Here is a 25619-nt window from a genome sequence, read left to right on the forward strand (position 1 = left end):
GAAGTGAGACATTTGTAACATGTTATGCAAAAACTAACAAAAACTTTCAATTAGACTTGAATGATAGGGTGAACATAACACATCACCTTTCGACAGAAGTGATACATCAAAATTCACTCAACTTAAGCTTTTGATGTTTTTGTAAAATTTTATAAGATTTAATTGTTTACAAAACACTCAATTAGGAACAGTTTATAGGAAAATTAGAGTTCTTGGGAAATTAGTTATCGAGACTTTTGAGTTCTTGGGAATTATGATTTCTTGGGAATTTTAGTGAGCCCGGCTTTTAGTGGGTTTTCGGGATTATGAGAGTTTTCAGGTTTTATAAGGTTTTTGAGATTTTGGTAAACCAAAACCATTGAAAAAAAAACGAAATTTAATTTTAAATCCTTTACCCATAAACTATTTTTAACCCATAAATTATTTTATCCCATCAATTATTTTTAAATCCCATAAACTAATTTATAATAAAGATGAAATTCGAATTTAAATGGATTATCTTGTTTCCAATTTAAAAGATTTAATTATAATTATTCAAGATTTTGAAGTCTTTAATTGATAAAACTATATGTATCAAAATTTTTAATAGAATTCCATCAAAATTGGAAACAACATATTTTATTCCTACGATTCATCCAAAATAAGGACGATTCTTCGAGTTTTATGATGAACATGAAGAACATAGTTTTAAATATGAATTTTAGCAATTATAACCAGTTTTCTTAACAAAACATGAAAACCGAAAAAATTAGGGTTTTAATCAAAATTCATGTTTTTCGATTTTAATTCCAGATTTAAGGAAAACGTTAAAAACTGACTAATCAATATCGCTCTAATGCCACATGTTGATCAGTTCTTCATGAAAGTACTAGAAAACAAGATAAATATTGAACCTATGAACCTGTTATAGCATAGAGAGTAGTAACCGTAGCAGAGTACGATGTAGTCGACATGTTTGTCATCTTGATCGAGTTCCCTTTTAGGATGTACAGTTAATGATGATGTTAGGGTTCTTGAGAGGAACCAGGTTTAAGAGAGAGAATGCACACAAAATTGTTATGTGTGTGTGATTAGGTTATGATGTTAATATTTATCTTTCTATATATATATATACACCCAAGGGGAAACCCTTTATTAGCTAATTAAGGGTTATATGGCCCATCAACAATTACCAGTCTAATTTATAATAAGGTATAATTTATAATTTGATCTAATATAATATAAAATAATTATAATGGCCACAATATAAATATATACAAATATATATATTTATTCTTACAGATAAAGCAAATCCATGCAAGCAAACTGCGGTCCGGTTTACCACCTTTGGACCGGTTTGGACCGACTGGTTTTCTAGGAACCCAGCAAACTGAATAGAACCGGACCGGTCAGTGAACCGAATCTCGGTTCAACCGCCGGTCCGGTCTCAACAACCTTATTAACGGTTCCTGACTGAACCGGTGAACTGTTGAACCGGTAGGCAAAGCGAAATTCAAATGATAAATGAAAAAAATCTCAATAAAATGTAGTTGCTGGTGGGTTAAGAACTCCTTTGAAAGTTTAAATAAAATGCTTTTGACCAACTCAATCAACTTAATTTTTTGTGTAGCTAAATGAGCATTATATATGTACACAGAGTTTATGAGGTATAATTAAAAGATTAATGAACTTTTTCTGTATCTATTTTTTAGTTAATTATGATGGCATCCGAATCTTGAATCCGGTTTAATTGATCTGACCGGTTCAATCAGTAAATCAGTAAGACGGTTGGTTCGATGTGCAATCCAGTTATGAGAAAAAAATGTTACAAGACCACCGTATATTTTCTCTGTTTTTTAATTGGATTGTTGAGATATATAACTTTTATATGTATTTTAGTATTTTCATCACATCATAAGTTTTTAACATACTCATCCTAGCTTTGGTTTCACTCACAAGATAAATTACTAAAAGCAAGTACAAAGCATACTTGTTTTTTTAAAATATAGTAATATATCACATCATAAGTTTTGTGGATGTTATAATCTAGTAAGTTACAAAGTCACATGTTAGGTCATCTTAGTTGGATCTAATCAATAATCATGGTTTAGTAGGTTACATGTTACACCGACTAAACATTTCTGCTTGGTGTATCACCTCGATTAGGTTTAATAATAGAAGGTTACGTAAATTGAAAACTTATGTATGGAATATCACATGGTGACCCGAACAAAGAAGTGTTTTAGGCGTGTTCATTATTCCACTTTCCTAATTGGTGTCGGTTTTCTTTGCCTAGCAAACAAAAATAAAATAACACTGGTTGTTTTCTAACGGTTAAACTACTTATAAATCAACTTTCATAGAAAGAGTACACTTATTAGTTATTACACACTTGCATTGTTCCAAATACCATTTGGTGGCTCTTAAAATATTATTTATGCTCAAACCAAATTGGCACATAACAAAAAGACTGTTATGATAAAGTCAAAACTGATAACATTAGTAGTTGTGGTTTCAACATTCGTAAATGTTGTCAACTTGTCATTAACACTCGTAGTTGCTACTAATGTACTGGTCAACAAAGTTACAAGGTCAGTTGTGTCATTACTGGAAGATATTTTAAAGTACTTGGTACACTTTGGATAAGATGTGCCAGACTACTGAAACTTGAGGGATTACTCGTGCCAACTTCTGTTCTCAGTTTGGTAGACTCTCTTTAATGGTCAAATCGGGTATAAATGCTCATATATAATGGTAGATTCATTTTTTTAGTAGACTTATTCATTTTTCAATTCCTTTTGCAATCATTTTTGTTTGATTGTCAATAATAATAATAATAATAATAATAATAATAATAATAATAATCGTGTGATTTGGTTAATTTCTTCGTCTCTTGGTGTTAACTTCTAACAAAGACATAGTAATATATCTTGTGATCTTCACATTCATATATTATTATTATCCAACCCTCGTTGCTTTTATTATTATTATTATTATTATTATTATTATTATTATTTTACAATACAAATATACTTATCAATTTATCAATGAAAGTTTGAATCATAAAATAATACAAAAATATTTACATAAAAATGAATTTGTAACTAAAATAGACTTGAATATTTTTGCAATTAATCCCAACAAAAACTGAACGGACCCGCTTGTGTAATAGTGGGATAGTGAGTGCAGTAATCGTGGACTCTTGGGGACCAAAAGGACCTATCAAAACAGGCTGGTTTGGGTTAGAAGCCAACTAACCAGGAGTACGATGGTTAGCATTATCTTGTTTACAAACATTGATGGTGATTGATCCATGAGTTTGCAATATTAATTCATTTATTGCCTTTTACATCTAAATCCATTTCATGTTTATCATTTCCTTTTCCATCTCAGTTTTATTTCAATACGTTTATACAAATATGTCTTCAAATGTCACATATAAAAACATTTTTGGTATAAAAAGCTAGGAAAAACGACACTTGCACAATTATTTACGCATCATATACATCAATTTATACACCGGGAATATGCTTACCATAGTTGATTCTACTATTTTGAGCTTGGTTTAGTGGAATCAAGCCTAATCTAACTCGACACATTTGTCTTGACTCACTCTTTAGATTCATATATGAGAAATGACCTAACACAGTAACACGATAAATGAGATCTCTTCAAACTAGAAGAGACTACTTTATCATACCAAGCTTGGATACATTCAACACGAATGTTTGTTGCAACATTTGGCAATTGGCGATCATTTCACACACCATCACCTTGTAGCAATGTTGTTTCGTCGGTACTTAAAATTGTTTTTGTAATTTATAACCAACAAGTACTTTCCTGAAAGTTAATAACGTTAAATATGAACTAACTATTTCGTGATTATATATTATTTAGTAAGTTCGTACGTCACATTATTTGGTCTAAGAGCATGTTTGGTATTGAGTTTGAAAACACCTTATTGGCTTATTGCCTTTCGAAAGCCAATAAGTTAAATGGTGTTTGGCAATCACAAAAATTTCTTTATTTTAGCTTTTTCAAAGATTTAAAAAACAGTTTTTTAAAAAGCCCCAAATCCTAGTTTTTCAAAATGGTTTTTTGAAAAAGTCAACAACTTTCAAACTCAATTTCAAACATGCTTTAATTCTTTAGAATTATTTATTTGGTCCAAACTGTTTACTAATCACATGTGCTTATGCATGTTTGTTTTGTGTTACTATATATATAACCGAGCTTATACAAATAGAAATAAGTGCACACGAACAAGAACCAACACTACAATTCTTTCGCTTAAGTTTTTTTTTTCTAAACAAGCCTTTTCACTTCAGCTCGATTTATATACATATAACCTCTGGACTCGGTCCATTAAAAGATATATGACAATATCAATTTGAAAGGTCACTCATGAAACGGGGTTTTAAGGGAACTCTGGATAATCGTGAAGACGCTAGGCAATGAAAAGACCTTCTGGCTTGGACATGCTATGATTAACAGTGTTATTAGACTCACCACAAGATATAGGCCATTTGTGACCTCCATCCGGCTTAAGAGTAAGTACAAAGCGCGTTGAGATAAATAAATGGTGAATGAATGTTAACTTAGTTGAGGAAGGGTATATATAATTATTATAATATGTTTAGGTGTTATCATTTAATGTTATCAGTGTTCATGACTTATTTTGATAGAGGGTATTGATGATCTATTATGCTATAAAGCATGGTGTAGGTAGTATTAGGATGATAAGCGTACCTTAGTGCCAAGCGCGCCAAAGGAACATCCATTACGTAGACCAGATGTCTGGACCGCAAACCTAAGTATGTTACTACGTATTGCTTGATCGGGTGAGTGGTCCATCTGGATTCCAGATACATGATTAGGATACTTATTACAAGAATCGTTGTGGTATATCCGGATGTATGATTTGTTTACGACTGTGTACGCATTGTGTGATCCTTTGTCGCAACCCTTGTTGGTTTTGTGTGCAAGGTTTGTGATCCGTTTAGTTTCGAAAACCGTCATCAGTCACAAAATACGTAAGGCAATTTTAACAAATTTCAAATCTAACTATAATGTTTGATAGTTTTCAAAAAGTTTAAAACAACTAATAATATCATGTTTGAATTTACAGTCCTTTAAACAAATCTTAAAGTCAACTGGTAGCAAATGACTTTTCTTATGAGAGGTCATGGGTTCGAGTCTCGCATGAAGCAATTTGCTCGATCTAGGTTGAGCATGGGGTTTCCTATTTGTGGGTTTTCTCATAAGTGGATGGATCAGGTCATCATGTTCTGTTCTTTGGTCGAAAGAGTGATTGTGTGTCCGGGCCATTGTTTTTGTTTTGAACAGTCATTTGGATCATTGACCTACTAGATCATCTTTATTTCATCATCAGGAGAAAACCCGTCTAACGTAACCTAAAACACCTCTTTTTTGTCACATAAAAGAGTTAAACCCAAGATCTTTATTTTATTTTTATTATATTGTTTTGGTGTTTCACCTCAATGGCTCAATCATTTAAACTGAGGATCACAATTAAATATTTATTTTACATATATTTATTTTTCTAACTTCACATAAATTTAAAACATATATATCTCAGTCACAAAGGGAACATACTTTTAGCAGTTTGACACCAAAAGAGCACCAGAGTGAAGCAACACTTTCCGAAAATCATGCAACGCGTGTCAACCGTTTTCGATCTTCACCTCAACATCATCCCACGATACAAAACCAATTACCATTGATGCAAGATTCCTTCAAAACACCACTACACTACACTGTGCATTTTTTTAAATCTTTTTTCCCAATTTTATTTACATTAAAAGTCAAGAATCCCATCAAACCAGCTTTTGATTATTACCCCTTTGGTGGGTTATTAGCAAGAACCACTTTCAACAGAGTCAGCTTCTTATAAAATAAAGGCGTCTCCTTTTTCGATCTACATGTAATTTTATCTCTTCTTTAATTTATTCTATTTAATTAACCTGGCCCATTAATTTATTTATTCACCGTGTTTTCTTTCTGCTAGATGTGGATGTTTATTTGACCTTGGTTTTTGTTTTTAATTATACACTTGTAGTATTATAGTTCGGAAAATACATTTAATTTCATATATTAATAGCTGTCACTTATACTCCTTGTTCTTGTTCTTGTTATTGTTAATTCTCCTAGGTTATGTCTTGGATCTTAATTTTTAATTAACAGTCTAGATCTGTTAACTAACATTATTATGTTTCTGCATGTGTGTTTTAAACTTTTAATGCTTGCAATTGCAAAATTGAACATTTGAAAAAAAAACTACTTTTTTTTGGGAATTAGGTTGATTTAGGGGTGATGGTTCAAAACTGAAATCTGGGAATTGTTAAATTTGGATTTGGGGAAAAGGGTTTTGATTGATTGGTCGAATTATGGGATCGAGGGTCGAGAGGCATGAACATCAGCCTCATGATCTTGTGCCGTTAGCTGCATTGATCAGTAGAGAAATGAAAAGTGAAAAGATGGAGAAACCGACTGTTCGGTACCGGGTACGCGGCTCAATCGAGGAAAGGCGAAGATTTTTTCATGATGAAAACTGATTGCCAACGAGTTTCGGGTCATCAATCATCAAGTTTTTCGGTTTTTGCGGTATGTGTTCTTAATATTGATGTAACATATTGTAGAATGTTAATAACTTTTTTGTTTTCTAATTATCTTGTAGATATTTGATGGTCATAATGGGAGTGCTGCAGCATTATATTCAAGGGATAATCTTTTAAACCATATTTTAAGTGCTATTCCTCGGGGTCTTGGACGCGATGAGTGGCTTCAGGCGTTACCGAGAGCATTAGTTGCAGGTTTTGTCAAGACTGATAAAGAGTTCCAGAGCAAAGGCATGTCACCCGTGCTGTTAATTAGTTAACTACAGTTTTGAAAAGTTTGTGTAACTCGTGGTTGACTTTTTGCAGGTCAAACTTCAGGAACCACTGCTACCTTTGTTATTGTTGATAGATGGACTGTAACGGTTGCATCGGTTGGAGATTCCCGTTGCATTTTGGATACACAAGGTGGTGGTGTGTCGGTTTTGACAGTTGATCATAGACTTGAAGAGAATCAAGAGGAGTGAGTTATTATTATTTTTATTTTAATATTGAAGAAATAATTTTGTTCTATATAAAAGATGTTGATTATGTTGTGGTGTTATTTCAGAAGAGAACGGGTGAAGGCTAGTGGAGGGGAAGTAGGGCGGTTGAGTATCTTCGGTGGTGCTGAGGTGGAGGCTTTACTTAATTAAAGAAGTTAAAGTTAATCAAATGACTTACCTTGTATTCCATTTAATTTGAACCTAATTTTTAATATATTTTGTTAGATTGGTCCGCTTCGTTGTTGGCCGGGAGGCTTATGCCTTTCTAGATCGATCGGGGACATGGATGTTGGAGAGTTTATAGTTCCCATACCCTATGTAAAGCAAGTCAAGGTATAACTTACTAACCAACCGTTTTTATGGATCCCGTTCTGTTTCTAACGGGACCCACAATTGGATTTTCCATATTGTTCTGACACCATGGAAACTGTTTCTTGGTGCACAAGTTATCGAATGCTGGCGGACGGCTCATAATAGCTTCTGATGGCATTTGGGATGCCGTGTCATCGGAGTCGGCTGCAAAATCTTGTCGTGGTTTGCCTGCTGAACTTGCCGCTAGACAAGTTGTAAAGGTAATTTCTTTTCTTTGTTCATACACATTTTGACTTTTGAGATCAAACCTAGTAAGCAATAAGTCAATAAGTAACATTTTATTTGTGTTTTGGATTTCATCGTTAACTAACTGCAAGTTAGCACTTGAGGTATATTGCAAATGGATTATCATTGATTTTGCTTAAACATTTAAAATTTCAAACCAATTACGAATCAAAATTTTAGTCCATTTACTTTAAAAGTCAAACTACAAAAATTAACATGACTGTAAATTTTCAGGAAGCATTAAGATCAAGGGGATTAAGGGATGATACAACCTGTATAGTTGTGGACATAATTCCTCCGGACAATGCAATGCCGCCACCATCCCCGCCACGTAAAAAGCAAAGCAAGCTCATATCTTTCTTCTTCAGAACAAAGTCTCTCGGTTCTACTAGTAAACAGTCGAAGAAACTGTCGGCAGTAGGCGTTGTTGAGGAGCTTTTTGAAGAAGGTTCGGCCATGCTTGCAGAACGGTCGGTTTCTCTAATTACTTGTCACATGACCTTCATATTATTAACTAGTAAATGAATGTTTTATCTGGATATTATTTAGATTGGGGAATGATGAGACGGGTGGTTCATCAACCTCGGGTCTTCTCATTTGTGGTGTTTGTCAAGTGGACATGGCAGCAAATGAAGGCATATCGGTTCATGCGGGGTCCATCTTTTCAACAAGCTCAAAGCCTTGGCAGGGTCCGTTTCTGTGTGCGGATTGTCGGAATAAGAAAGATGCAATGGAGGGAAAACGACCGAGTGGAGTAAAAGTCACCTAACACCCGCGTTTCATTAGTTTAACATCAAATTTTAGTAGCCTAAACTAAATGGTCGTTTGAATTCAGAGTTGGGTGTGTATATGTGGTAACTACTAATAATGAGTTGTAGCATCTGATATGATGAGAATGTAGGTGTTGAGAGTACTTATTATTTGGTAAAACTGTTGATATGAGTTTTTGTAGTTGAGAATAAATAAGACAGGACTAATTATTTTCATGCTCTGTTATTGTTCCAGCTGGTTTCTGGTTTTTTTTTTTTTTTTTTTTTTGAAACTGTGTTGCTCATTTGTTTAGAGGAAGCGACACATTTTTAATCTTTGCGTTACAGTAGGGAAAAAAACTAAGTGGAGTTAAAAGTAATATGACAAGATGAGAATGTAGGTGTTGAAGTTGCTTATTGTTTGATCAAACAACCAAGTGGTGTCTCCGAAATTAGTAACTCCTAACGTAGCGAAAAGCATGGCACTTTTGAGTTGCGTGACTTTTCCAACTATATCATCATCATCATCGTACTCAGTATATCCCACCAATAGCAATGTTATGGTAGGGTTTGAGGAGGGTAAGATGTAGACAGCCTTACCTCTATCCCATAGGGATAGAGAGGCTGCTTCCGGTGAGACCCCCGGCTCGATAGTAGTTTTGCATCAAGCCTTGGACATAAGGCACATAGCACTCAATCATCGGGACACCGGCTGATTGGTGCATGTGCCCTTGTCTTTCAGCTATCAACGCCACCACATGATGCCTGATTAACCTTCCGTCACTTTTAACGTTATTTTCATGAGATTAGTAAAATAATGTCAAAATTAGTGCAATTTTACTTTTGCCCACCCGAGGGTTCACACATATATACATTATATGCGTGCACCGCAAGCAGAGCGCCATCCAAACTTGACCATCAATATTCTAATGATGCCAAATTGGTGTTTAAAAATAAACATGAACAAAAATACAAAATTGTAAAAAGTTTTGATGTGTTGATCAATAAGAACAAAATTGTAAAAAGTTTGAAAACAAGTTTTTGTCATAGTCAATTGTGGTGGTTGAGTTAGATTGTGAAAGCTTGTAACATATTAATCACATAATAATAACTCAAGCCCGAAGACTTGTTTACAAAAGAAACATGAAAAGAAGATATTAATTATAGTGTATACAATAAAGTCTGAAGAAGACATACATGAGTCGATATTATCCAACCTCTTCTGTTAGACATTTGAAATGATTATCGTCTTCTTCATGTTTGTTATCCTCTCTTGTCACTCTGCTGCAGACGACAACATTTCTAAGCCTATCTGCCCAGAGAGTTTTAATTTTCCAGGTCTTGCTCAGTTCAAGTACCCATTTTACAATGTCACTAATACGCGATGTGGGTTGGTCAAGGTCAACTGTACTTTAAAAGGCGCAGAGATTGAACTTAGAGGAAGGTCATATGAGATTGTTGCCCAGTCTGATTCTGATTCTTCCTTCATCATCCGTAACAAAACATTCGAAGAACTCATCAAAGATAAACTCTGTGAGGCACTCATGGAGAATTTCACTTCTCCAACTCCTGAACTATTTTCCATTTCAATAACTCCCTTCATCAATCTCTTTAAGTGCACGAAGAAGAACAACAGTTACACTCAACGAGTATATGCTTACTTCAACCAACCTATTTACAATAGCTACAATGCTTGCAAAGATTACAATTTCCAGTACTATAACAATTCAGTCAGCAACGCAGCAATTCCAACTGACCTCCCACATACGTGTCAAGTAATACGATTGCCGCGGTTGTTACCGCCGGGCCCAGACGGCCCTGAAGTAGATTACAAAAACATATCTTCTCTTATCAATTCCTATTTCTGTATTTCATTTCAGTTGTCACCTACTTGTATTGACTGTCGAAGAATAGGCGGGCAGTGTTATACTCGCTATGGAAAATTTCAGTGTTTAGAGGCCAAACAGGGTATTTTTATATTATCTCTATGCTTACTACAACAATTGACATGCATGCATAATTGCATTTTGTATGCATAGAAATTTTGAATGGCAATTCGTATCCAGGTATATCTATATTTGGAGTTTAGTTCAAATGAAAACCGTAATAATTAGGGATTAAATGAACCAAGGTTTTGACCTTTGAGTCATTGACGATGGAATGGTTGTGATTCATAAAGTGCAAGAGACATAAGAGAGTGAGATCTCAACCATCCATTGAAATGTGATGCATGGTTCATTTGATTCCTAATTACTTAATGGTTCTCACTTGGACCCCTCTCTCTCTCTCTCTCTCTCTCTCTCTCTCTCTCTCTCTATATATATATATATATATATATATATATATATATATATATATATATATATATATATATATATGCATAAACATTTCTAGCACTGCCAATAAGCAAAAGGAACATTTCTAACATGATATTTGTATGGTTCCATTTTAGATGCAAGAAGAAAATTGCCACGGGTGATTCTTGTGTTAGGTAATTATCATAAACATAGTTTCTTGTTGCCTTAACCCACTATTTCACTTTAAATACTAGACTTATTAAAGTTCTTGCATCTATTATATGTTGCAGCTCTGGGTGTAGGACTACGGTCACAATATTAATTTCCATAATCTTACGCTTTAGAAGGAAACTAGGATGGAGAATAAAGTCAACGAATAATGTCAATGTGGAAAGGTTTTTAAAGAATCATGAATTCATAGCTCCAAAAAGGTACTCTTATTCAGAAGTCCAAAAGATGACAAACTCCTTTGAAGTCAAACTAGGACAAGGTGGCTTTGGTACTGTGTATAAAGGAGTGGTAAGCAGCGAAAACCTTATAGCAGTAAAGGTTTTAAGTGAAGTTAAAGGTGGTGGGGAAGATTTCATTAAGGAAGTAGCAAGTGTTGGCAGCACATCCCATGTTAATATTGTCAGTCTAGTGGGGTATTGTTTGGATGGTCATCGAAAGGCTTTAATATATGAATTCATGCCAAATGGATCCCTTGAGAGGTTCATATACTGTCGGGGCCCTTCAAGTATTGGTCAACTTGGGTGGGAAAAGTTGCACCAGATTGCAATTGGCATTGCTCGAGGACTAGAATACTTGCATACGGGTTGTAACACAGATATTACATTTGGACATAAAGCCACATAATATTCTACTGGATAAAGATTTTTGTCCTAAAATATCTGACTTTGGACTGGCTAAGCTTTTCCCAAATGAAAGAAGCATGATATCCATGTCCCGTATGAGAGGAACGCCAGGGTATATTGCTCCTGAACTATTTTCTAGAAATTTCGGACAAGTGTCGCACAAATATGATGTTTATAGTTATGGAATGCTGATTCTAGAAATGGTTTTTTTTTGGGGTGGGGGGGGGGGGGGGAGAAACATTGAGGCTGAAGTTGATCACACTAGCGAAATATACTTTCCTCATTGGATATACAAAAAGGTTGTATCACAGGAAGAACATCTTGGACTGCACAGAATTATAAATTCTGAAGAAAGCGAGACAATAAGGAAAATGATTATTGTTGGACTGTGGTGCATACAAACTAATCCCGCGAGTCGTCCTACAATTAGCAAGGTTTTGGAAATGTTAGAAGACAACTTAGCATCATTGGAAATCCCTCCAAAGCCTTATATATTTTCTCCTCCTAGATCAGTTGCTTCCTCAAGTACAGGCTAACTGAGTCATAATTGTTCATTTGCTGGTTAATGGTTATAGAGTAATAGAGAGGTTGTTGGTGATTTAAGTATCGTTAAGTTACTTATTTTCCTCATAACTATTCTAAGTTGCTTAATTTATAACTGTAACCATATAATAGAGGAATCTTGTGTGTCATTTGACTTCTTTGACATTAGTAGCTAAATATTATTAAGGGTCAACGATACTTTCTCCTCTAAGCATTCCTATTAATACATCACCATTGTTAATGCTTGAATCTATTATTTGGTATGGACTTTCCTTTGTGCCAGATGCATTTTCCTTATGCTTAAATCTATTATATGCAAATCTAGCAAGAAGCTAGGGACCGAAAATGAAAACAAGAAAACTATTGCAATGATACATAGTACATACCCTAAATTGAAAGAAAACATTTATTAAAAGCTTATAAATAATAATATCAAACATATAATAAAGTAAACATTTATCAAACATATAATAAATGATACATAGTACATATCCTAAATTGAAAGAAAACATTTATCAAACATATAATAAAGTAATCATTTCTCGGGAAAAGTTATTATACACATGAGAAAAAAAGAACTTGTGTATAAAAAAAAGACGCCTCACAAAAGTTAATAAAAAAAATCATAACATAAAATTAAAAACAAATAGAAAAAGCAAAAAAAAAAAAGAAAAAAAAATCCTCCGTCTTATTACACATTTTAACTATTGAGATCAAACCTAGTAAATAATAACTTACAAACATTATTTTGTGTTTATTACCATTTATTTTAAAATAATGTTTTAGGTCTTATAATCGAAAGGAGAGTATGAATCGATTGATGTAAAGCTTAGCTCGAAACGGTGATCCAAACGGCTTGATTGTTGTAGCTAAATGTCGTAGCTACGAAACTTCTATTCGCACATGAATCAAACAATACAGAAGCAGAAATACCGTTTACACGAAAAGTACATGTGACAACATCTGGGATATGCTTGGCTTGCTCATGTGTCAGCATCTAGGCTTTGGTCTTCGGCCTAGACTGTTCAACATCTTTCTTTTCGCTTCCTCCAGCTTCAGTACGTTCCCTTGCCATGTGGCCTGTCTTGCCACACCGGAAACATGTTGATTTTGCATTGCACTCATGTGCATAATGCCTCGTTTTCCCGCATTTATAACAGGAATTTGATCCAAACTTGCACTCTCCACCATGAGCTATCCCACACTTGTGGCACACATCAGAACCAATACCCCACTTGCACTTACCACTATGCATCTTACCACACGTCTTACACGACCTCTTTTCCACAAATGTGTACCGGGTCACTTAGCAGGAGCAACCCATTTCTTCTCTTACTTTTCTTCCACCACCATATCGTCCACATCCAAACAATTCAAATAACCTTGTCCAAAGCGGTTATCCTTTGCAGAGTAGCGATTGCATCCCCCAAACAGTCAGCTTTGGCGGACCACAACCTTTGAACGACTTGTAGTTACACCCACCTCGGCCCTTCTTACCCTCACCAACTTTCACAAACCGAACTTCACTTGATTCTTCTTTCTCAATCTCGTCATCTGTCTTGGAGTTATCTCCGGTCTTCTTAGTGGTTTTAACTTGGCTTCCAGTAGACCCTTCTAGATGTGGATTCTTCATTTCAGTAGCTACAGCGTGAGCAATGGCAACTTGAATAACATGATCAAGTTGATCTCCCTCCTCTTGTTCGGTCTCCCTTTCTTCTTTTCCTATGTTAGTAAGCAGTTCTTCAGAAGGTTACGGGTTAAAACGTGGCCTACCGCGGCGTCCCGTGCGACCTCCTTGATCAATAGCTTTATTTGCTCTGTCCATTCGTATTCTATAAAAAAACATAAACGTCTTCACTCTAGGAACTATTTAGTACAATTATAATAAGGATAGTAAGGAAAACAGGTAATAACAATGGCCAACTGTAATTAGCTTATCACGTTACTGTCCGTGTCCTATACACATCCCTTTGTGAGTCCACTTGTGCTAAGTTCTATTTTTAAACGGTTAGACAATAAATCTTACAATTCATAAATCACATATTCTCTCTCTAGCAATTAAACTAACTTTTTTGCACATTCTTACATTACACATGAAATTAATCATGCATCTTACTATATCCGATCTTGCTTGAGCGACACATAGCTTTTTTGAACTGACATCTTCTTTCTTTTCATTTTTAAGTCTCATTCTCTGTTCGAGTCTAAGCATGTACGATGCTTATTTCTCTCAAACTTATGCTTTGATACCAACTTGTAAGGCCCCGGTCCTGGTGCCCTAATTTGGACGTTGAATTTACTCATAAACACAGTTCTAAATATCATAGTGAATTAAAACTTTGCGCGGAAGACTTAACATTCAATCATAAATTACATTAACGTTAAATATTGTTTTAAACATAACATAAAACATCACAACATTTCCTCTCAATATGGTAGCATATTCAGTCCAGTGCCATGTGTCTACCTAAAGCCAGCTACTTCATCCTATTTACCCGCGTGCATACTAAAAGTCAGCTACGCTGATGAGTTCTAATTAATCAGGCAATACACATTACATACATATACTTACATATATGTATCCGAAGATACATATTATATAGTTAACATGCTTACCTTCCTTTCATACATACATTCAAACTTTTATATTTCATTCATTCAAACTTTCATACCGTTATATTTTTAATTTACTTTCTTTATTTAGTATATACATAATCATTCTATATTTTAAAGAGTCTTTTGCTCTATAACCATCGCAGATGTTATTAAGGTCTGCAACCCTTTAACCTTCGTAGATGTTATTAAGGTCTGCAACCCTTTAACCATTCAACCATACAAACCATACATCCTTTGCCATACAACCATACGTACATACATACATACATATATATATATATATATATATATATATGTTTGGTCAAAAATAGATTAAGGATCATGTAACCAAATTGTAAGGTGAGGTTTAGTGCTTGTATAACAATAATGGTTATGAAACGAATGTAAATAAGAACACATAGATTTGTTGCGAGGAAAATCCATTGATCTTGGTCGGATTATTTTTTATAGAGAAATATGTGATTATTTTTTTATAAATTAAATATAAATAGGTTGGAGAGTAATTATGAAGAAAGAGAATGTTATTTTTAATTAAGAGAGAAAATATGATTTAGGTTAGAGAGTAATGATTAAGAAAGAGGATTTTATATTTAATTAATAGAGATAGAGTATGATTTGTGAAAATAAATTATTACCCTTTTATTATTTTAATGAATGTATGATGTGGTTGAATGTGAACCACTAGTTTAGTTCTCAAGTTCTTTAAACTCGAAGAGGTTCTCAAATGAAATCATCCCTATATATATATATGAGAACCATTTTAAACATTGAGAAACTTTGATAACCATTTTGGATCACAAAAAGAAATTCTTTTTAAAAAGTAAAAAAAAACTATAAAACAAAAAAAAACGTGAAAATAAAAAAGTTAAAAAACCAAAAAAATTTAATTTTCATCCCGGTTTCATAAAAAAAATAAAAAATATCGGTTTAGCAAAATTATACGTATATGTATAGTACGTATTTTATGATTTTATAAAATTTATCCTTTATACAAATATACAAAATTAAAATAAATGATAATGTACATATGTGTATATTATGCATATCGAGATTAAATAAAAATATACATATGCGTATAATTAGTTTTTTTATGTAAGCGGGATGAAAAATAAAAAAATTGGTTTTATTAATCTTTTAAAATTTATTTTTAAATATTTTTTACACGTATTTTTTGTGGTTTAAAATGGTTCTCAAAGTTTTTAATTAAAAAAAATTCTCTTAGGATCTTCACCATATATATATATATAAAAGGTAAGTATCATAAGAGAACCATTTGAAAATTGAGAACCATTTTAGACAACTAAAAAACCCATTGAGAAGTATTTTTTGTGGTTTAAAATGTACTCAAAGTACTCAATTTAAAAAAATTCTCTTAAGATCATCACCATATATATATATATATATATATATATATATATATAGGTTTAAGTTCAAGAAAAAAATTAAATTATTGCAAGAAATGAGAGAAATTAATATGAGTCACTAGTTTTATTTTAGGTTTTAAATATTTAAAAATAAATAAAAAAGATGTAAATGCAACAATAAATGCACCCTCCCTCTCCAATTAATACAACTAATATAACCATATTAAATATCTCTAATTAATATATCTAACTAATTTAACTATAATAATTAAAAATATAAAAACACTACTTTAGTTTTATTTTTTATTTACACATTCTTCATTTTATTCAACATAAATACAATTTATTTATATAATACTATTTCTTTATATTAATAAAAATAATTTCCACTCAAGATATTAGCATATATCAACGTATTTAAGTTCAATAAATATACAACATACACAAAGTTATATAACCTACACTTGTTTTGAACAATAAAAAAGTACAACATACAAAAAGCATATAACTTATATATGTAATTCGACATCAACATTTATATAAACTACACAAAGATACACATACCCTACACATGCGTAGGTCATATTTTTTCGTATGTATGCTATATGTTTTCTTATTCTTAGAACAAGTGTAGGTTATATGTTTTTGTGTAGGTTGTATATTTTTTATTGACATTTAATGCAACCATGTGTAAGATAGTTTTTTTGTATTATTCATCACAATGTAACTACGTGTTGATGAATATTGATATGTTGAATTTGAAGAAATTGGTTTTGAAAAGAAATTAATGTATGAATAAATTGTATTTGTGTAAGATAAAATTTTCGTGTGTAGGTTATATGTTTTTTGTGTGTAGGTTATGTGTTTTCGTGTGCGTATGTATTTTATTGATGATGAATTTTGTGTGTAGGTTAAATGTTTTTCGTGTGAAGGTTATATGTTGTCTTATTCTTAAAATAAGTGTAGATTATATGCTTTTGTGTAGGTTGTATGTTTTTTGTTGATATTTAATGCAAACACATGTAAAATTATTTTTTGGTATTATTCATCATAATGTAAGTATGTGTTGATGGATATTAATATATTGAGTTGGAAGAAATTAGTTTTAGATAGAAAGAAATTTTAATGTATGAATAAATTATACTTGTGTAGGATAAAAATTCAAGAAACAAAAAGTAAGTTATAAAAATAAATGAGTTCTTAATATTTTCTAATTATAATAATTTAATTAGTTATATTAATTAAATAAATAAGTATTATGATTTATTAGTTATATTAATTGAAGAAAGAGAATAATTAATAGTTTCTTTATTTAGCTTTAAGCATTTAAAACTTAAAACAAAACTAGTTGTTCATATTCATTTCTTGCAATAATATCATTTCTCTCTTGAACCATCCCCTATATATATATATATATATATATATATATATATATAAGGTAAGGATCCTAAGAGAAATTTTTGAAAATTTAGAACTTTGAAAACCATTTTGGACCATTAAAAAAAACCATTAAGGCATATTTTTTGTGATCTAAAATGATTCTCAAAGTTCTCAATTTATAAAAATTTCTTTTAGGATCCCCCCATATATATATATATAGGGTTTGGATCAAATACAAATGAAATTAACGTGCTAAACGTGAGAATCAAGTAGAGTAATTTTTTATACAAGTAGAGTAATTATCATAGAGTAATTATGTAATTACTCTATGATGTAATTACATAATTACTCTACTTGTATATATATTTACTCTACTTGATTCTCATGTTTAGCACGTTAATTTCATTTGTACGTTAACCTTCCCCTATATATATATATATATATATAGAGAGAGAGAGAGAGAGAAAAGAGTTCAAATAAGAATAAGGAGTTTCCTAAGAATGGCAAGAACCAATCAATTTTTAACATTTGAAATTTCAAATGATGATGAAAGAATAATTCTAGGAAACTATGTCGGTTATTGGTGATTTTAAATCTCAACCATTGATTAACATGATCCAATGGCTAGGATTTATTCTTAGTCTTCCTAGGAAACTATCTCCTTTTATTTTAACCTATATATATATATAGAGAGAGAGAGAGAGATAGAAAGGTTAAAATAAAAAGTGATTTTTCCTAGAAAGTGTAGGAAGAATTTTCCACCATTAGATTAACATCATCTATCAAGGATAGGATTGTAATCTTAGTTTATTTTCTTGTTATGGTATGTAAATATATAATTAATAAAAATTAAATAAGATCCAGAATATGTTCCTTGTTAATCAATATTTAGTTTAACTTTCAAAAAAAAAATTAACAACCTAATTGTATTATCATGAACGATCTTGTATTCTGGATCAATGTCTCACGCTAGAATTAATCTCCAGTATTCTTATTTTTCTTATTCAGTATCTCATTTATTCATATCAATTAATCTTATTAATCAATATAATATTCAACATGGAGACCTTCATAGATGAACATCAATTAGGTAAAATTCCAGTATTCTTGTTTATCTCATTGAGCCTTTAGGTCTTTCGTATGACAGTGTGTTATGTTCTTCTGATTTTTGTGTACTATAAAATCTCGGTTACGATGTTATGTAAGTCGTCATCATGGTGTGTTTAGTAGTGTGTGATTGAGAGGTTTGTTTGAGGGGTATTTTTGACATTTGAGAAATGCTTAATAGGAGCTGAAGATGAGTCTCAACTCATGACGGCCCGAGCTTTCGTCTTTTTATTTATTGTCTATTATTATTATCAATTATAAGAATACAATTATCTATTTTGCTTTGTTTAAGTTTTTTGGTTGTGTTTAAACTTTAAATGATGGAGTGGTATTTAACAATATGTTCACAAATGCTTGCCACCTAACCAAACATCCAAACCGAAGCAAGTCAACGTGTTTGAGATCAAATGGTTCGATTTACAATTTGGTTTTGATATTGTGTTGTTTTAACTGTTCGGTTCAGTTGAGTTTGGAATTTGAATCAGGTCCTGTAAACTAGCCGTCTTTTATAACTAGTCACGTATACGTGTTATAACCATGAACCATTTTTTTTAATCCAGCACAATAACACACTTGCTTCCTTTCTACTAGTTAAAGTTATCGAGCAGAAAGCAAACAGCCTTAAAACAGTGCAATGCATGAACCAATGGCCTAATGCAACAGTTATTCTCATAACTTAGCCACCTACGATCATTAACACATAATTAAGCAATAGGTCACATGATTCGCCTCCGTTTTTGAACATCCCACATCATCCACACATCCGTAGCTTAACATTTACGATACTTTAATATTTATATATAATTACTTGAGTAAATCTTTCACTTCTGCTTTCATTAAACGAATATAAGAATACTACAAGAATTGCTTCTCTCTTCTAAACTATGCGGTCTAAATTTTATAGACTACCGAATTTGTAGAACTTAAAATGTCATGGTCCGATTTTTAGTCATGCATATGGATTATAGTCACAAGCTGTGATAAACCTATAAAAACAATATGTTCGTCCGAAATTGGACCAAAAACTTGTGTTCAAATTATATATATATATATTTATCTGATACGTTACCTATCAGACTAAAAAGCATGAAATAAGCCATCACATGGTCAAGAAAAAAAACAACGGTTAAAGCAAGGACTGGGTTTTACACATTCATTACTAGTTTCACTTGTTTTACATAAAACATAGTCTTAAAACAGTGCAGTCCATAAACCCATGACCGAATGCAACAAACATTTAGCCACCAACAATTATTAACACATGACTAAACGATCCGTCACAGGACTCGCTTGCGCTTCTGAGCATCCCACATCTTTAAAAGATACGAAACCCCCTCCTGCAAGCTAGCTTTCCTCCCTTCCGTAAAGTTCCGCAGCTTGGTTGTTATGTACATTCCATTCGGATTATAATCATTAATCTCGATCAAAGCAGTTGTCACAGCGTTATACACTTCTTCACCCATGTCGCGCTTTAAACCTTTCAGCTTCTCATCATTTTCATCAATAATCCCCTGTACCAATAACATCAAACTTTTATCCACAAGTTTCAATATAAATAATCTAATTTCAACATATTTGTTAACGAATAACCACGCGCACCTTTGATCTCCCGTTCACTGTTACAACTTTAAACGGATGCCAGTTCGGATCTCTGAGATATTCTTCACACAACGAACGCATTTCTGAGGCGCGATCCTCCGCGTCTATCTCACCGTACTTCCTTTTCATAGCATCTAAAAAGGGTTTATTCTCAAGCTCCCCCATTCTCTTGACACCAATTTGTGCACTTGATAGGTCCTTCAACCCCTGCACACATAATATATTATTATTATTGTTATTAACTTCCTAGGTTAAATACAACGATTAAGTGATTAATGATTATAAAGCACTTGCATCGATTAATTCTTTGCGTGCATCTTGCAACTCGTCATTGCTTTTGCGTTCTTTTCAAGCTTTCTAAATCAACAAGCTCTTTAATGGCAATCAACACCAGATATTACCCTTATAACACAAGACCAACAACACACCACCCATTCAACAAAAAAAACACACACACAAAAAACACCATTTTTCATACAATTTTTACAGTAACAAAAAAACACACAACACCCCAGTTTAATATTAACAAAAAACACACAAAACCACCAGACATTATCCTTATACCACAACACCACCAACACACAAGCCGTTCCAAAAAAAAAAAAACATTAAGAAAAAAAACACCAGGTTGATACAACCTTGGTAGTAACACATAACACACAACACCCTAAACCACAATTGAACACACCAATACAAAATTTCAACCATCAGATTAACGCACACTACCTACAAACAGTGACACGAAAAAAAAGTAACACAAAACCCTAAGATTTGGGGGTTTTCGCAACTGAATAAAAAACACATAATCAATACAAACCAAAGATAGACACACCTGGTGGTTTTGAGATACCGGCACCCGCATTCAAATGTGAGTTCTTCTTCTCCATTAGACTAATCCTGCAGAACCGATTGAAGAACACATCAAAATTAACCCAATATTCTATTAAATACTTGCACTATAATTAAATATAACTCACCGATTTTGTTTTCGTAGACGACGAACTTTGAAAGAGAGAATACGTTGCTGAGAGAACACGTCGGACAATTGAGAGAGGTAATAAAGAAAAAGGTTAACTTTTAATTATATATAATTAAACTTATGGAAGAGGGAGAGAATACTTGCTTAAAATCAGGAACTTCTAAAGATATTCAGTTCACATTCTAAAAAGTTATTATAAACACTATGACTAAAATACCCTTTAACACATCAAAATAACATTTAAAAATAAAAGACTCCTCTTATGGATCCATCTTGACCATTAACTACCAAGATCTAACCATCCATATTACTTCCTACACTTTTTAGACACCCTCATCTTTTTACAATAACCTCTCTCTCTCTCTCTATATATATATGTATAGAAATATATTTTAAGAACATTCATGAGTTGTAAGAACTTTAAGAACTCAATATGAACCACATTTAATTAAATGAGTATGGAATATGTGGCTGAGAATAAATATGATTAAAAAATTAATCAGGAGTGTAAATAAGTATTTTTGATGATTACACAAGTTTAAATGTTAGTTACACATGTGTAATAAGTGGATTCGGTGTGTAAAAAAATATTGTAATTTTTTGCACATTACTCTGTAAGGCCCCGTTACCGGTGCCTCACATTTGGATGCTGGATTTACTCATAAACACAGCTCTAAATATCAGAGTTACTTAATACTTTACGCATAATATAAAACTTTCATAAAACATTTCATAACAAACCATAACTTGTCTTAAAACAACATCTCGTCATTCAAAATAAACAAAACATTAAACTTAAACGTCTTGAGTCTTCCAATGCCAGCCTCTTATTCAATGCCACGTGTCATTCAAGCGAGCTGCCTCATCCTACTCACCTGCGTGCATACTAAAAGTCAGCTACGCTGAGTGAGTTCTAGTTAATCACACATATACAATACATACACTTACCTTCACTTATGCATCTGAAGGTACATACTGATTACTTTACTAATTTACTTTCATTACATAAGTTCATACATACGTTCGTACTTTATTACTTTCATACTATATAAATTACTGTCATTTTCTATCTCGGATATTATTAGGGTCCGATCACGTCCTTTTCTATCTCAGATATTATTAGGGTCTGATCCCTTTTTCCTTTGTCAATCTCAGATATTATTAGGGTCTGATCCCTTTTTTGTTTATCTCAGATATTAATGTGAGTGCATCTTAAGTTGATTAAATCAATGTGGGCCTTGCAAAACAAAGCAAATGTATCGAAAAATCACAAAACTAATATCATATGTAATCCTTTATGCGTTAGGCTGAGGGTAAATGGGGGGGGGGGGGGGTGAACGGGGAGCGCGGCCGCCTACGTGGCTCGCGAACACCGCTACACCTCTCAGGTGAGCCGGGGCGCGGTTGGCTTCTGTGGCTGGGACCGCGGGGCTAATCTAGCTGTTGGAGACGTTGGAGAATGGTTGACTGGTCAACCTATTCGTTGGCCAGTCAATATATATATATATATATTATATTTTTTACCTATAAATACAAATCAACACTTTCTATAAAAACTCAAACCACACTTTTCCTCTACCAAACTTCTATTTCTCTCATATTTATAAATGGCATCGTCGTCATCGTCTTCCTATTCTACCGAAGAAGACGAACTCATTTGTCAAGCGGTTCAAAAGACGGTAAGCTTTTTGAGATATCCAAAACGCTCCCGAGCCCCATAATTCCGACAACCACGTATTCCTGATCGAAAGACCGCTAACGAAACTTTGATACGTCACTATTTTAGTCCCAATCCCACATACGGTGAGGATAGTTTTAGAAACCCGTTTTCGAATGAGTAGACGATTATTCATGCGTCTAGCGAATGACTTGCCGGAGCACTTTGAGTATTTTCAACAAAGGGATGACGCTAGAGGTAAGCCCGGGTTCACGGCTACTCAAAAAATTACCGCCGCTCTTCGGCAACTAGCGTATGGTGTTGTGTCGGACATGTTGGACGAGTATCTACTGTAATATCTCAGATTTTTCGTATTTGTATTCGTTTAAGTTTAAACCGATTCGGGAACGCAATTCGGATCTTTCGAACAATTTAAAACTTGTATTTATTAGTATTTAACTTGGTTTAAATTATTTTATAATTTCATAATTTTCATTATGCCAAATAGTTCTTAAAAACCCTTAAAATAAGTTAAAACGGCTAAAAATCGCATTTATAAAAGTACAGGGACTATTTTGACCCAAATCTCGAAACTTATGCCCCAAGATAAGTTATATAATATTATTACCTGTCCATTTTCTTACCTTAAATATTAAAAACGAAGTTTTATTATTAATTGGTTCGATTTTGTTATTAATTGATCAATTTGTTTCATAATTCGTTTTTAGCATGCAAATCACTTATTTTAGGCATAAATCGGGTGAATTAAGCTCCAAGAAAACTAATACAACTAAAATACATGTCCATGTACATAAACCCTTGATCAAGAACGAAATTTAAAGCTTATAACATTGATTTAATCATTAAAGACCCATTCGGTTCTTAAACGAGAAAGTTACCATATTTAGATCGATTTAGTGTATCCTATATAAACATATCATTATTTCTCTACCACAAATCATCCCTAAACCCTAAAACACTACTCTCAGCTGTCACCCTCCTCTGACCCTCCTCAAACTCTTCGGTGTTTGCTTATTAGTTGAAGATACGTTCACAACCGTTTGACTTTGCATACGTATGGACTTTGACTCATCGTTTCCGTGATTCTTTCACTTTCCGGGTAAGTTGTAAACATAGAAATCATTCATATATATTCCCTAGTAAATAACCTTCAATCAATTTTGGTGGTTGAAGGGTGTTGACTGGTCAAATCGTTTAAAACTCATTAAAGAACAAAATAGTCAACTAGTTTGACTTAATGTTTTCTCATACTTCTGGTCGGATTCAACGTTCGGTCCAGAAGAATTTTATTCTCATAATGAAATTTTAAGGCTACTGACCAAAACTCGACTTCCGACTCGCTGTTCGGATTCTGGTCGGTACTAGCTCGCTTAAACGTTTAATTCGACATCACTAGAGTTCTACTCATCCATTTGGATTGATTCCAAAGGCATTAAGTTCGTTTTTATTTATAGTTTCATATCACAAAGTTTCAGGTTCTGATAAGTTATCTCGTTTGACGCGTATTGGACGACTCGCTTATCCGTTTACTCGTTTATTCTTAATTATACTCGCTTGCCTTTAATCTAAGGTGGGTATTTCACTCCCCTCTTTTACTTATTTAACCATTTTGGGGACATATGTGTTCGTAGATATTTTTATATTATATAGTACTCAATCGCAACTGTTTATCTTTGTGTGTTATCAGTTTGCCTAACTTGCTATTTGCTTACTTGCTTTGTTTGAATGCTACTTGCTTACTTCGGCAACCGATGTCCATTTTTATGGTGCGGTTTATTCCTTGCTTGGTAACCAATGTCCCTTTATATGGATTGGTTGAGCCCTTTCTTTATGGTTTGCTTTTTTTATAGTTGTTTGATTGTTATGTGCTATGGCTTATCTGTATATCTCACAGGAACATTTTGCACTTTTACTTATTATTATATAGTGTCTCAAATCTGGTGTTATACTCACTCAACATTGTGTTGACAAAACCTTTGTATTTTTAACGCATATGCCGGTTATCGTGTGATGTGATTCTCAAGCTTGTATTTGAAGAAAACTTAGGTTGCATGCTAGAGAAGAAGATACAAGAATTAGAATATTTGATTTTTGTTATATTTGATTAAATTAATTTATGTACTTTGGTTAATTTTGATATAAATGATTATTTAATTAAATCTAATAGATATTGTCACATTTAATATTGCATGATAGTACCTTGAGAGCTGTGACAATCAGTTCACGCCCCGGCATTTCCGCCGTAGGTTAGGGCGTGACATCTACAAATGGCTAAAAAGACCGGACGCGATGCGCTTAACAACTTTTGTAGAGGTATATAGTTTTAATATAATTTTATTATTTACGTTTGTTTATATATTTTTTAAATATTTACATAACTTATATAATTTTAATAATTATATTTAGGGGTCATATTGCTATACAAGAGGAGATACTTACGTAGACCAACAATGTATGATATCCAACACATATACGAGGTGCACGGTGAAAAGCATGGTTTCCCCAGGATGCTCGGTATCCTTGATTGTATGCATGTTGGTTGGCTATGTGTACTACTGCTTGGCGAGGTCAATTCCATCGAGGTGATCACCCTGGCCCTACTATTGTACTTGAGGCGGTGGCGTCACATGATATTTGGTTTTGGCATGCGTTCTTTGGGGTTGCCGAGTCTAATAATGATCTCAATGTTATCGATTAGTCACCGGTAATTGATGACCTTATTGACGGAGTTGAACCCCCTTAGGCTTCTTTTTGCAA

At 33.1% G+C, this 25619-nt stretch overlaps 1 protein-coding gene and 2 pseudogenes across 2 annotated transcripts; 2 read left to right on the forward strand and 1 right to left on the reverse strand.

Annotated features, from left to right (window-relative positions):
- Nucleotides 1-5604: 5604 nt before the first annotated feature.
- On the forward strand, nt 5605-8696 carry LOC143620856 (putative protein phosphatase 2C 15; annotated as a pseudogene). Its single transcript, XR_013151413.1, has 9 exons — nt 5605-5900; nt 6298-6603; nt 6677-6848; nt 6924-7077; nt 7165-7228; nt 7325-7432; nt 7546-7671; nt 7931-8166; nt 8246-8696. The product of XR_013151413.1 is annotated as a putative protein phosphatase 2C 15 (transcript).
- Nucleotides 8697-9659: 963 nt separating this feature from the next.
- On the forward strand, nt 9660-12162 carry LOC143619352 (rust resistance kinase Lr10-like; annotated as a pseudogene).
- A 7631-nt stretch (nt 12163-19793) lies between these two features.
- Nucleotides 19794-20428, reverse strand: LOC143619832 (protein INVOLVED IN DE NOVO 2-like). Its single transcript, XM_077091672.1, has 2 exons — nt 20206-20428; nt 19794-20117 (listed from the first exon to the last, which is right to left on the reverse strand). Exons 1-2 carry the CDS (start codon nt 20368-20370, stop codon nt 19884-19886), a joined length of 399 nt encoding a protein of 132 aa, XP_076947787.1. The 5' UTR covers nt 20371-20428; the 3' UTR covers nt 19794-19883.
- Between the last annotated feature and the right edge of the window lie 5191 nt (nt 20429-25619).

This window comes from Bidens hawaiensis, unplaced genomic scaffold (genome assembly GCF_021521415.1).
Source record: "Bidens hawaiensis isolate Kalapana, Puna unplaced genomic scaffold, B.hawaiensis_p1.1 tig00000296_1, whole genome shotgun sequence".
Taxonomy (NCBI): domain Eukaryota; kingdom Viridiplantae; phylum Streptophyta; class Magnoliopsida; order Asterales; family Asteraceae; genus Bidens; species Bidens hawaiensis.

Bases quoted from the DNA above. Each gene is read 5' to 3' on its own strand.
- LOC143619832 (XM_077091672.1), bottom strand. From the start codon at position 20,370: ATGGGGGAGCTTGAGAATAAACCCTTTTTAGATGCTATGAAAAGGAAG. The intron at 20,118-20,205 runs GTGCGCGTGGTT...TTATTGGTACAG, and splicing joins CAGTGAACGGGAGATCAAAG to GGGATTATTGATGAAAATGA.